Genomic DNA, 14978 nt, shown 5'->3' on the forward strand with positions numbered 1-14978 from the left:
GAGAACAAACAGATACATTAGAGAGAAAACATCAAGATCTGGCTACAGACCATGCCAACCTGGTCTCCTATTTACAGTCGCTGGAGGAGCAAATCTCAGATTTAGAAAAAAAATTGGCCGACCTTGAAGAGGTATTCATGAAAATGTACTACCCACCAAACTAGTGGAATACTTACAAGGCCTCTTCAAGGCCCTATTAGGCCCCTTTCAGAAACGAGATTCACTAATTGACAGAGCCCATAGAGCCCTACGCCCCAGAAACTCCAATAATGACCAGCCAAGAGACATTATCATTTGTCTACATTATTTCACGTTTAAGGAAAAGATCTTGAGAGCTGCTTTCCTAAACAGATCACTTCCGGATCCTTTCCAGTCAGTACAACTGTTCCCGGACTTATCATCTCATACCTTGGCCAAAAGAAGATCATTTCATCCCATTACTCAGTGCCTCAGAAAGCAATCCATAAAGTACAGATGGGGGTTTCCAGTTAAATTATTTTTTCAGTACAATGAGCACTCCTATGTCATCTCCTCCCTCAAACAAGGCCTAGAATTCCTGGAGACTTTGTCTCTCATGCAAACCTCTTCTGCCTCAACCCAGGCTTGCACTAACTCACCAGCCTTAAACATTACAGCTCCCGAATGGAGACCTCAGCAAGGACATCTATCAGACCCCGTAAAAAGAAAGGATCCCCCTAGACAGACACCCAGATGATTGTATCCTTTTTCTGTTTGTGTTTAGGACTTCCTCCTAGACTCTACCATCCTTTTCGGTGGCACCTTGGCGAACAGTTTACATGATCAACTACTTGTCATTAACAGTGTTTTGCTTCTAAAGGGACTACAGGTTTGTGGCTCTGTGCCAGATCATGACTTTCTATTTATGTATGTTGGTTGTCCTATTACATATGCCATATGTTTTCCAATTTCATGTTCCTTTGTTATTTTAAAAAGATTACTTCTATCAAAGTTTACTCTCAAGCATGATAAAAGCTTATCAAGTATGATAAAAGATTTGTGACCATTAAAAATAACATTCATGGGGAAAGCTCATCTAGGTTTGGAACTGCCAAAAAATATATTTGTAAAATGTACATTTTATAGTGTAATGTCCCCTTTCATGTAAAAAACAACTACAAAATAATAAAACAAACATATATCCAAACATACATCTCTAGGATTAGTCCTGTCTTCAATAACCCATTCATTGAATTGAAGAATACAATCTAATTTTAGCTAGTAGACTGATTGAATTCATTATACATTTTCCCTGTGTTGGTTCAGCTACAAGCATAACAAAAGCATTTGATCAGTATTATGCTTATTAGAAATTATATGATTAGTTCCGCTAACAGCATTGCTTCCAGTCAGCATTGTTATTTTTAGCACAGTTATTAAGAATGATAATGTTACTAATACCAATACATTGCAGCTTTTTATCCAGTCTGTTAAATGTACATAAACACAGACTGGAAGGTGGCACAAGTTCATATAGCATATACATGATAAAGGAAATGAACTGCACACTCCTGAGCAGTGTCTGTACATAATGCAATTTAAGAATGGATTGACATATTTTATTCCTTTAATATGACACAAGAACTGTATTTCAATAGAAAAGAAGATGAAAACTACAACAAAATCATTTAAAAACGTGCATTAAAGGGATAGTATAGTCAAAATTAAACCTTTGTGATTTAGATTAAGCATGCAATTTTAAGCAACTTTCTAATTTACTCCTATTATCAATGTGTCTTCGTTCTCTTGGTATCTTTATTTGAAAAATCAAGAATGTAAGCATGGGAGCCGGACCATTTTTGGTTCAGCACCTGGGTAGTACTTTCGGATTGGTGTCTAAATGTAGCCACCAATCAACAAGCGCTACCCAGGGTGTTGAACCAAAAATGGGCTGGTTACTGAGCTTACATTCAAATAAAGATACCAAGCGAACTAAGAAAATTTGATAATAGAAGAAAATTACACAGTTGCTAAAAGTTGCTAAATGTTGTATGCTCTATCTGAATCATGAAAGTTTAATTTTGACTATACTATCCATTTAAATGTGTAAAAAGTAAATACATGATTTGCAAAATAATTAATTATTTCATTCATTAATAACTATATCCAACTATTTCAACCATGCCTTCCTTGTCATGCTGGATTTATATATTTATAGATCTATTTAGCCATCCTAATTTAACTGATGAACTGCATATGCTCACTTTCCACATTGCATGATCAATAAGTTAAGTGGAAATATTGAAAAAGACTAAGCCAGTGTAGTTTGCACCAGTTGAGGCACTTGTTGATGACCGCAGTAAGTAGAAATTAAAGTTGCTGACACGATTCACAGATTCCAACTTAACTTAAACGTTTATATATTATTTTTATACAGTGAATTCTGCAAATCTATATCTCTTTATATATTTTTTTGCAGATTAAACTTTTGTAGTACTAGAGTTTGATTAATGATATACAATAGCAATAATTCAGGGAACTCTTTGTAATATAATCTGATTACTATGTGCAGAAGAGAGTTAAAGGGACAGTCTACTCCAGAATTGTTATTGTTTAAAAAGATAGACAATCCCTTTATTACCCATTCCTAAGTTTTACATTACCAAAACGGTTATTTTAATATACTTTTTACCTCTTTGATTACCTTGTATCTAAGCCTCTGCAGACTTATTTCAGTTCTTTTTACAGAATTGCATTTTAGCCAATCAGTGCTGACTCTAAAATAACTCCACGGGAGTGAGCACAATGTCATCTATATGAAACATATGAACTAGAGCTATCTATCGGTGAAAAACTGTCAAAATGCAGTGAAATAAGAGGCTGCCTTCAAGGGCTTAGAAATTAGCATATGAGCCTACCTATGTTTAGCTTTCAAAAAAGAATACCAAAAGAACAAAGCAAATCTGATGATAAAAGTAAATTAGAAAGTTGTTTAAAATGACATGCCCTATCTGAATCATGACAGTTTAATTTTGACTAAACTATCCCTTTAAGGTTAATAATAAATTAACAGTAAAATAATCCTTCCCCACTGATACTCTATTATGGCTGTAGGGAGCTTAGTTACAACACTGGTCCAAAGCAATGTGAGAAAATACAAAATGATAAGAAGAGAAGTATTAAAATTGAGAGCCTTTTATGGAAAAACAAATAGTTTGAAACCTATTAGCTTCTTTTCAGTGTTCTCTGTTCTCTAAAGAACCTTGGAGTGGAGAAAACTCCTCATAGGTCTTTTCAGTATCTTCATATCAGGTTATCCATTTTGTTTTGGTAAATGCAGCATAATAATTAATCTATTCAATACATTTACATTTTACAAATGAAATGCAACATTTACTGAGCCAATCTATGTTCTTCTTAGCCTGTCCCACCTGCTAGCAGTCACAATTAGGACTATACCAATGTGCTTATGTTTGTCAGTTACCTTACCAGTCAACCTATGCCCATAAAGAAGTAATAAAAAATGTTAGCATATTTTTATTAATAATGTAATGTACTTACTTTCTGTCCAAGCATTCCTGGGAGTCCCATAAAACCCTAAATAAAAACACATACAAAATTAAAGGCTCAGGGTATTAGTTTATATCATTCATGGGGTCAAAATGAAACAGCAAAATTGATGTATGCTGATTTTAATAAACAATAAGACTCAGATACAAATCATGCTGCTTTTTTTATTATTATTTTTAAGATCACAACATAATTAAAAGTTACGCCTACCTTTTCACCTCTGGTGCCCTTCTCTCCGATCTCTCCTTTTATCCCCTGTAAAGAAAATATGTCATGCAATGAATTTATGGATTAAAGTTCAACTGTTATGTCAGTTATGCAATTTTCTTGCTTTTCAATTGAAACCACCATGGTTTTAGATCATTGACTTCACTGTACTGCCCCTCCTCCCATACATTGTGCACTAGATAGACTGGATAGATAAAGGCTGTAGTCTTCCTTTCTCAGAAGCTCAGTTAGCGCAAGGTCTCAATGAGGTAGTGAGGAATCAAGATGAAAGTGTAATAAACATAATTTATATTTGGTAAATCTATTCCTTTATACTACAATGGCCAATACATGCCCATACCCAGACCTTCATCTTCACTATCTCTGCATTGAGTCAGCTGGCATGATTCAAAGTAGAATAGATATTTTTAATTAAGTAAGGTCCAGGAGCTATGAACCAATCAAGTGGCAGAAAGGAAGGTATATGGTCCTCTGCCCTGGATTAAATCATGAGGTTATTTCAGTGAACATATCATAACTCACTGTTATTTTTACATATAATAAAAATTGTTGACAATTTGTACATTTTATTTATTAATTAAGAATTTTTAAAAGTATAAGCTCAGAAATGAATTGTATGGTTAACTATGATCCCTCAGTTCAAGTAATTATGAGATGGATAATTTAATTATATATTTAACCTTTTTTAATCTCTTTTTATGTAATGCAGACAACCAATGGATGCTCATATTCAATTTTAGTTCTTATATATAGTAAAAAGAACATGCAATATTGTTTTAATTAATACACTCCTAGTTATGGCTGTGGTAAAGATGCATGCTATCACACCGAAAAAAGAAAAGAAAGATGAAGTGCATGTCCATTTTAAATAAAATAATATAATTAGATTTTAATTAATGCTCTCAGCCTTTAGAAGCAATCTCTATTTTAGCAATTTGAGTTTTCTTACACAGATATTGCCCACAAATGTATTCCTAATGCCGTGCACAAGAATATATTGTTAAATGTATTTTATTAATTATTTTGTGTTTTTTTAAAAATGCATGTCTTGTGCTTAATGAAACTACTTTTTCCTGTCAGAATGTCCCTTTCCAATGAGAGAATTGAGGGAGCTGTCCCAATTAGTATCTGCAGCAAAAGGTCAATTCAAATTTAGTTTTTACTTAAATTGTTCTAAATTCCTTTATGCCATTATAACCATTTTTTAATACTAAAATACTTTTTGAGATGCTGAACTGTGACACGCATACAAATATTTGTTTACAATATCTCTTTAAATGGACATTAAACATTAAGGGGCCAATTTATTAAGTGCCGGGAGGACATCATTTGCTGTAGCGAATCATGTCCGCCCGGCATCGCTAAATGCCGACAGCATATGGAGAAATGTTTGTGCAATGCTGCCCCTCGTATCAGATCGGGATGATTGCAGTCCAAGTTAAGGACCGCTGCTTCTTAACTTATGTTTCCGGCGACCCGGAAACTATGCACCTGTCTAATTTCATTTTGATGCATATTGCACATTTTCTGTTAATCCAATATACCTCATTTCACTACTGAAATCTTACTGTGTCCTTCAGTTATTTGATAGATCAAAATGAAATTGCTGATCCAAACACCCAATTATTTCTAAATGAAAATCATGGAAATTGTCAGGGGTGCCTAAACTTTTGCATACGACTGTATATAGGAATATCTTTTTAAAAATACATAGAACATATTCTGCTATGTACAGCATATTGGAATGGGAAATATTTACAGTAAATACACAGTATAACACTTTATTAAATATGAATATTGCTTTATCATGTTTTCATCTACTTAACTGCAAAGGGCTTCAATGCACTTATATATATGTCTATATATGTGTACATATGTATTGATGTGTTTATATGTGTATATATATATATCAGCAAAGGATACAAATAGAGGTGCTACACAAATACTCTAATGCGTGAACCAAAAGTGCTAGCGGTCCATAAAGAATGATATGTAAATAATTCAAAGAGGAGGATTGAGAACAGTTATCGAATCAATCAAAGAAGGACCATTCTTTGATTGATTCGATAACTGTTCTCAATCATCCTCTTTGAATTATTTACATATATATATATATATATATATATATATATATATATATATATATATATATATATATATATATAAATACACACTGTATATATATATATATATATATATATATATACAGTATCTCACAATTTTTACATTTTTGTAAATATTTTATTATATATTTTCATGTGACAACACTGAAGAAATTACACTTTGCTACAATGTAAAGTAAAGAAACATTTTATTTATTTTTAAGATTGTGAAACATGTCAGTATCAGCTAATAGAGTTGTGGGAGTAACAGTCAATGACAAGTCTGTCCTAAGATGACGTAGACACAAATTTTATTTTAGTTTTAAAAAATGTGCATTTGCTCATGCAATACTATCTTGACATGTTTGAATATTGTTCTTAAATACACATGCTTTGAGTTTATTATACAGGAGGCCCTCAGTTCCTCCTGTATGTGTTTGTAAATGTTGTCCTGTCTCTTAGAAGTTTTATATCATTGTTTTATTTAAATGAATTGTACCTATGGACAGCACTGCAGAATATGTTGGGGCTTCATAAAGTATAATAATAATAATAATAATAATAATAATAATACTTTGTCACATGGGCAACTCTGTTCTACAAGGCTCCGAAGTTGCCTGTGCAGCTTCATAGGACCCTTTCTCAAGACCAGTACAAATTCTAAACAACAACAAAATAAATGTGATTTGACTCGACAAAGGCAAAGAAATATAGTGGTATATATAGTTATATGAATAATTTTTGTTCTTTGACACCATAAACCATTAAAATGGGATAAACGTGCATCTTGTTATTTTATCACTTTCTATTCAGACACTTCTTTATTTTTTCTCTGTCTTTATACCAAAGCCCAATACTTGGGGAGAATAATTGAAATAAGCTTTTATTACTTAGAACTCCAAATCCCCGCTGGGCGAGTAATTTCTTCAGCTAGTTATGTTTACATGGCTTTTCCATAAGCAATACTTAAGTATTGACATTTTCAGTATAAGCAGGGATAGCTAAGGCAAAAGCAGATATTTCAAATGCAAAAATAAAGGAGCTATTTGTAAATAATCCACTCCAGTAGGTAAAATGGGTCATGCTGCCATGATGGAACCTAGGTTACACTGCAGGCATCTGAAGAAGAGTTACTGCACATGTGCAAACACGTCAGCACTGAAATGTAGTGAAAGATAGATTTAAACATGGCGGAACCCGTGACTAGAGAGAGGTGGGGAATAACCCCAATACTATGCCTATAAAATGTATTTAGTATTTAATGAAGCAATGACTGTGCATCTATTTTTAATAGGGTATGTATCATAAATATGCATATTGAGGTTTTCCAAGCACAATCTAGGCCCTTCCTTAAAGCACTGAACAGATATGGAAGTGATGTATATAATTGGATTGTTTACTTTCAGCCCAGTGTGCATATGATATTGTGTGTGTTTTGTAAAACTGCATATCAAGGTCTCTGAAGGAACTGAGAGCATGCTTGCTCTTAAAGGGACATTAAACACTAAATAATTACTAGATAGAATGATGCATTCAAAGAAAAGTTTACTCTGAGAATAACATGTAGATGTATTTTTTAAAGTGTAATTAGCTGTTTAAGTATTGATAAAATAAGTGTAAAATGTTAGTGTCTATAAAACAATGGGAGCTGCCATGTTGTAACTTAGGTTACCTTCTCTGTTGTAGCCAATTAGGGCCAGTTATAAATAGGTCACTAGAGTGTGCAGCCAATGGCTGTGTGGAATATAACCGTGTTCTGCACTTCTATTTCTAACAGGAACTGAAAAGCTCACAATTTTAGAATGAATTTACAGGAAAAGGGAATAAAATAAATAATGAAAGTGTATTGCAGATTTCTTTTTATATATATGATTTATCATTTTAGATTACCATCTCAAAGTATTTAATGTCCCTTTAAGTCATAAACTGACATGAAAGTGATATGTTAAGTTACTGCATCACTTTCTGCCTATCTATAAGTCTATAAGCCATTGCTTCATTTATAAAGGTGTCTTTTTTATATAGTCTTATTATTACTTTACCTTCTATGCTGTTATCTGTCAGGATCCAACGCTCAACTTGTTATTTTCAGCAGAAAAAGCCAAAATGACACAACCAATCAGAGGCAGTATCACACAAGCCATTAATCATAATGGGAAGCATTTCCCCAGCTGGAGGTGGAAGAGGAGGGGATGGATGCAGAAACTGAAGTATTAGTGTGCATGCGAAAAAGTGCATCTGTATGCTGCACACTGTACACAAAACAAAATGCGTGTGCTCAGTAACGCTCCAGTCCCTCTTTGTGGCATGATATCACAAGACTAACTAATCTTTTTACATAAAACCATCATGCTTGAGTCGTGTGGAGTTGTATTATCTTTAGAGAAATCTTCTAAAATACTTGTGGTAATGAATTCTAATATTGTTTAAGTAAAGCAACATCAGGATAAATGAGCCATGGTTATAAGGATTGCATCTACAATTTTATTCCAAAATATATAGCTTTTGGTTAGTATCAAATAGCTTGCACCACTGACCTTTTGTCCTTTAATTCCAGGATAACCCTTAAACAAAATGGCAGATAAATTACCTAACTGAGCAATATGAGCAAAATTATTAGAACTGTCCTATAGTAATTGCATTATGAACTTTATAAACAAGTGCTGAAAACCTACCATGTACAAAAACTCTATTGGTTTATTTTATTTACAGTCTTGTTATTATTTTGACTGTCAATGTGGTTCAAGCACCAATCTGTTTTTACTTTTAGGCTGTTATATAAGTATAAATTACAATCTTTAAAGGGACATAAAATTGGGGATGCCAGTGATGTCACCACGCCCATGCCTGGTGATGTCACCAGGCCCCGGAAACCAGGAAGTAAAAGGCAGCTGCATGCTCTTTCAAATGGTGAGTGTCTTGGGGGTGAAATGTCAAAGGACACATACATAAAAAATAAAATATCTTCACACTTCCCCACAATTTGTGCAGGATGTGGGCCTCTAGACACTTATTTAATGACCCCCATAACCACTTGTTTTAACACCCAGAAGCCAATCTTTAAAATAAAGCCTCTATACAGGTTTTTATAGCCAGGTGATGATCACGTGGTAATGTACTAGCATAGAGGCTTATGGGAGCCCCTATGTGCACATCAACTTTATATAAATATACCCGTTTGGATAACCCCTTATTTTTGCAACAGAGTTTAGAAAAAAACACTATATTTTCCAACCTTGTTTATTAAGATTTTAATAAAATATACAATTGTTTTACACATTTGGTTGAGTTGAGTTCTCATGTGTCATTATATATATACATAAAATAATGGTATAGTGATAATTTGCTGGGTCTGCTTTAAAAAAGCAATATATATAATACATGTGGGTTCAGCATTGAAACAAAATATCCTACAGTGGGGCTTAAATGGCAGCAGTATTTAAAAACTTCAAAACAACTCTGCACATGGGTAGAAATGGCTCAGCAGTTAAAGAGTTAAATATTTTTATTTTTTGCCTTGACTAAATACATAATGCCTATTATTAGCTTAAAGGACCAGTAAATACAGTAGATTTGCATAATCAACAGATGCATGATAACAAGACAATGCAATACAATTTAGTCTGAACTTTTTAAAGTTATGTCTATTTCCTCTCCCCCTGTATCATGTGACATTCATCCGCCAATCACAAATGCATATACGTATACTCTGTGAATTCTTGCACATGCTCAGTAGGAGCTGGTGACTCTAAAAGTGTAAATATAAAAAAACTGTGCACATGTTGTTAATGGAAGTAAATTGGAAAGTTTTTTTTTCATATTAAAAATTCACCAGAACTGCTTGTGCAATGTTAAATGCTGACAGCGCATACTGGCGGCATTTAGTGATGTCTGGTGGACATGATCCACTCCATCTTTTTCAAATAAAGATAGCAAGAGAATGAAGAAAAAATTATAATAGGCGTAAATTAGAACGTTGCTTAAAATTTTAAAATTGCATGCTCTATCTAAATCGCAAAAGAAAAAAATTGGGTTCAGTGTCCCTTTAAAATAATAAAACCTAACATTAAATTATAAAACAAAATAATCTAAAATTACAAAAAATAAAAAACTCTAAAATTACAATGAATAAAATAAACAAAATTATCATAAAAAAATAAAAATAAACCTAATCCTTATGAAAATAAAAAGCCCCCAAAAAATAAAAACACTCCCTAATCTAAACTTAACTACCAATAGCCCTTAAAAGGGCCTTTTGTAGGGCATTGGCCTAAGTTAAACAGCTCCTTTACATTTAAAAAATACTAAGTCCACCCTAACAGTAAACCCCCCCACCCATCAAAGACCCCAAAATAAAAAACCTACCACTAAATAAACCTAAACTACCCATTGCCCCTAAAGGGGCATTTGAAAGGGCATTGCCCTTAAAATGGCATTCAGCTCTTTTCCAGCCCATTAAATCCCTAATCTTAAAAATTAAAAAGTAAAAAAAAAAAAAAAAAATCCTAAAAATAAGCCCCAAATAGGTACTCACCGTTCCTGAAGTCCAGCGGAGGTCTTCTTCCAGGTGGCGTATCATCTTCTATCTTCATCCGTAACGAAGGCGTCGGAGCTGGCTTCCCCGATGTGTGGATCATCGGTGACGGTCCTTGGCGGAGACTCTCAGCGGCAGCGGTCCTCGGCAGCGGCGGTTCTAAATAGCATGGAGGCTCCACTTCAAGCGATCATCTGTCACACACTGAAGATTGAATGCAAGGTGCCCCATATTTATTGGGGTACTTTGCATTCCTATTGGCTGAAATTTTGAAATCAGCCAATAGGATGAGAGCTACTGAAATCTTATTGGCTGATTTGAACAGCAAATAGGTTTTCAGTAGTTCTTATCCTATTGGCTGATTGTAAAATTTCAGTCAATAGGAATGCAAGGTTCCCCAAATTGAATGCGGTACCTTGCATTCAATCTTCAGTGAACGACGGACATCGGATGAAGTGGAGCCTCCACGCTGCCGAGGACGACCGCCGTCGTTGAGGACCGCTGCTGAGGATCCACGCAATCAGGGAAGCCAGCTCCGCACCTCAGCTCCATGCCTCCTTCGTTCCAGGTAAAGATAGAAGATGATGGAGCCACCTGGAAGAAGACCTTCTCTGCCGGACTTCAGGAACGGTGAGTACCTATTTGGGGCTTAGTCTAGGCTTTTTTTATTTTTTGGGGTGGCTTTTTTTCAGATTAGGGTTTTTGGGGCTAGAAAAGAGCTAATTGCCCTCTTAAGGGCAGTAAAGAGCTGCCCATACAAATGCCCCCTTAGGGGCAATGGGTAGTTAAGTTTTTTTTAATGTTAGGTTTTTTATTTTGGGGGTTTGGTGGGTGGGGGGTTTTACTGTTAGGGAGTAATTGGTAATTTGTTTAGGTAAAATACTTGGTAACTTAGGACAATGCCCTACAAAAGCCCTTTTAAGGGCTATCGGTAGTTTAGTATTAGATTAGGAGGTGTTTTTATTTTTGGGGGGATTTTTTATAAGTGTATTAGTTTAGGTTTAATTTTTTTATTTTGGACACCTTTGTTTATTTCTTTCTGTAATTTTACATTTTTTTGTTTTGTGTAATTTTAGCTTTGGGATTTGTATTTTTCATTTAAATAGACGCCCCCTGGGCAGGCTTATTGCCTAGTATATATATATATATATATATATATATATATATATATATATATATATATATATATATATATATATATATATATATATATATATATATATATATATATATATATATATATATATACCAAAATTCATTAAAATTATGGGGAGAGATAAAAAACTGAAATTAAAATCCTCCATGTCTCAAAATGAAATCAATATAAATATTTGCATAGGAAACTAGCAAATCTAGGCAAGAATCCCCGCTTGCTTTTCCCCAGAAATACCTCATATACAATGTTACCAATGCACAAGAGAATTCTGGGTAGGTTATGCAAATTAGATATGCAAATTCTCAGTTTTTTTGCTTCAAAAATACTGTTTTAACACAGCTATCCTTTTAACAGGATTATAGCAGCAAATCAGAAATCACTCACTAGACAGCCTGTTTCTTTCTATTTGGAACTCATCAGTAGGAGATAGATTTCTGCTAGTTTCCTATGCAAATATTTACATTGATTTATATATATATATATATATATATATATATATATATATATTTATATAGTATTGTTTGAGAGTACATAACATTCGTGTGAAACTATACTTATTTTTTTTTTTTTTTTTTAAATGGAACTGGAAATTGACTATAAACTTATATTGTTATGTATACCAATTATAGCATCTGGATGATAAATATGAATGTTCAATGCAGACAATATTCTACTTCAAATAAACATACTTAAATGAAGCATTTTTAAGCCAATAGTACTGATAGTATTTGTAGTGTAAGGATTTAATGTAATTATTTCATATAACTCACTGGTAATACAAGGACGGTAATTGCAATTCATCTTTATGTTAAGAGAATTAAAATTCTGTGTTATTATATTTAATGTTATTTATTGTTGTGTTTAGATTAAATTATGTGGGTAGGACAAAACAATAAAAAGATTCACTAAACCTTGATAAAGAAAGGTGTGAGGTTTAGCAAACTGAGTGGAAAATTTTATTTTTATTTTTTTCCTTGACTAAATACATAATGCCTATACGTATACTCTGTGAATTCTTGCACATACTCAGTAGGAGCTGGTGACTCAAAAGTGTAAATCTAAAAAGACTGTGCACATTTTGTAAATGGAAGTAAATTGGAAAGTTGTTTAAAATGGCATGCTCTATCTCAATCATGAAAATTACATTTTGACTTGAGTGTCCCTTTAAATATTTTAAGAAGTCCCATCTAGTGACTAACTTCATATTAAAAATTAATGAGATTTATTAACATAATAATGTATACATCAGACTACGAAACAGGAAAACCACACGTTTGGCATAGACATTTTTTTAAAGCCTTTATCCCTTTTAGATAGCAATTGTTACATGTTGCATAATGACATTATTAAAAAGAAAAAGGATTAGTGCAACCAGAAGTCAATCAGTAGGCCAGGATACAGATAGCCTGCCATGCAATACTGAGCTCAAGTAATATCAGGAGTGGAACTACACGGGATGCAGAGGTCGCAACTGCAAACGGGCCCCGAGGGTGTGGGTCCAGCTAAAAAAAATTTATTATTTTTTTCTTCTTCAATAAAAAACTTTGACCTGCCACTGCCTGCACTGATATCATGTGAGTGTGATGTGATGCTTCACTGGTGTCTGTCTCTGACTACAGGGGTTAGTGTTTCTGTTTTACCCATTGGTGTTTATGCATGTATGTGTGTGTGTATGTTTGTGGAACCAGCAAATTACAGACCTTGTTACTACAGCATGGGGGGGGGTAAACAGTGTTACTATACAGTACCACTATATACAGTACGGGGGGTGGACCATGTCACAGACTACTGTGGTCACTTTATAAAGTACTGGGTAGGGTCAGGCCAGCCATCTCACTGGCAGATTACAGACTGTGTCACTAATTCACTATATACAGTACTGGTGGGTTAAACAGTGTCACTATATACAGTAATAGGGGGTCAGACCATCTCACAGACTGTGGGCACAGGGTACCTCCTTTTGCAGACATTTAATCTGATTCACATTTTTTTTCTGTGTTAAATGTAAAAAAAAAAGAGATTCACATTTTTTTTTGGGGGGGGGGGGAAGGGGTGGGGGGCCCTTCTTAGATTCTTGCTCCTGGGCCCTGTGGTTTCTAGTTATGCCTCTGAGTAATATAGACATAATATTAGCTTCTGTGCTAACATACAAGATCCATATTGTGTACATTACATAATAGCTTGCGCAATTAGTAGTTTTGATTTGTTTATTTTTACATTAATGCTCTAAGTAGTTTTAATAAAAGTAATGGTACTTTCCCATTATACTAGATGGCTGTGACTTAAATATCATGTGAGTCAAAGAGCATGCACTCTAGCGGCAAACCTACTATGATTTATCATAGTAAATCATTTTATTTGATTCATGGCTGACTCATAAGAGAAATATAGTACATGCCCCCAAAAGCCATCAAAATATCTAGGGCTGCAATGCTGCCTGGTGCAGAGGAACCAGTTATGAGCTACCGTTAACCAACGTTAATATTATGTGAGAATTACAATTGTGAAGACCGGCTGCAGCTACTGAACTTTCCTCAGCTCCAGGGCCGGCTCAAGATATTGTTCTGCCTGGGTCAGAGAAGGCAATGACTCCCCCTCCCCAGTAGTAACATTACTGATTAGCATATCAACCTACTAGGCCTGGAGGCTAACCTTACTATGCCTGCCTACCTGCATGCATCTGATGCTAATGTATAATTACACAGTGGTCAGGAAGTTGCCTCTGACCAGTACTGTGTCTTTGTGCATGATGAGGTTATGCTGCTGGGAGCCTGTGACTTCCCTCATGGAGATAGAGGACAGGAGTGATCTTAATCTTACAGTCACTGAGTGCTGCCCCTTGTCAAGTGCTGCCTTGGTCCATTGGACCCACTTGGTTCCATGGTTGAGCCGGCCCTACTCAGCTCAGGCTGGGTGTTGTGCTGTGCCTATGACACATGCTGATCATGATCTCCCATACAAGATGGCTGCCCCGTGCTCTGTGAATCGCGTGATCTCTTCTCCCTGTTGGTATGTGCTATCCTGCTTAATGGTAAAGTACCAAAGAAACAAATCTATCTATCTCTCTACATGTATATGTATTACAATAACACTAGACTGCAACCAAATCTGTAGAGACAACAAACCTTGGAGCCCACTGGTCCTCTTGACCCTGGCACGCCCAGCATCCCTGAATCACCTTTTTCCCCCTAGAGATATATCAAGAGAAAGACAAAAATAAACATAGATCTTGCAACTGAAATAAAGGACAGCTGAGCATCTGCATATCTCTTTTTTTCCTTTCAATAACTTTAATACGATTTATAATATAAAGATATAAGCATAGTGACAAATTGAAATGAAGATTTGCCTCACAATACATACAACACTAGAGAATAGGTCCTATTTAGAACATCTTCAACAAAAGTGAATCAAACAAAAAAGTTTTAAT

At 34.6% G+C, this 14978-nt stretch overlaps 1 protein-coding gene across 3 annotated transcripts in view; it reads right to left on the reverse strand.

Annotated features, from left to right (window-relative positions):
- Positions 1-14978, reverse strand: part of COLQ (collagen like tail subunit of asymmetric acetylcholinesterase) — a 160513-nt gene that overhangs the window by 53538 nt on the left and 91997 nt on the right. For 2 of the 3 annotated variants that reach the window (XM_053714199.1, XM_053714197.1), the window contains exons 7-10: positions 14674-14736; positions 8396-8422; positions 3739-3783; positions 3520-3555 (exon numbers count right to left, since the gene is read on the reverse strand). In XM_053714199.1, the coding sequence (XP_053570174.1) occupies positions 3520-3555; positions 3739-3783; positions 8396-8422; positions 14674-14736 (171 nt within the window). The remainder of the gene's footprint in view (positions 1-3519; positions 3556-3738; positions 3784-8395; positions 8423-14673; positions 14737-14978) is intronic. The other variant, XM_053714198.1, reaches the window with a different exon arrangement.

The sequence above is a fragment of the Bombina bombina genome, chromosome 5, assembly GCF_027579735.1.
Source record: "Bombina bombina isolate aBomBom1 chromosome 5, aBomBom1.pri, whole genome shotgun sequence".
Lineage (NCBI taxonomy): Eukaryota > Metazoa > Chordata > Amphibia > Anura > Bombinatoridae > Bombina > Bombina bombina.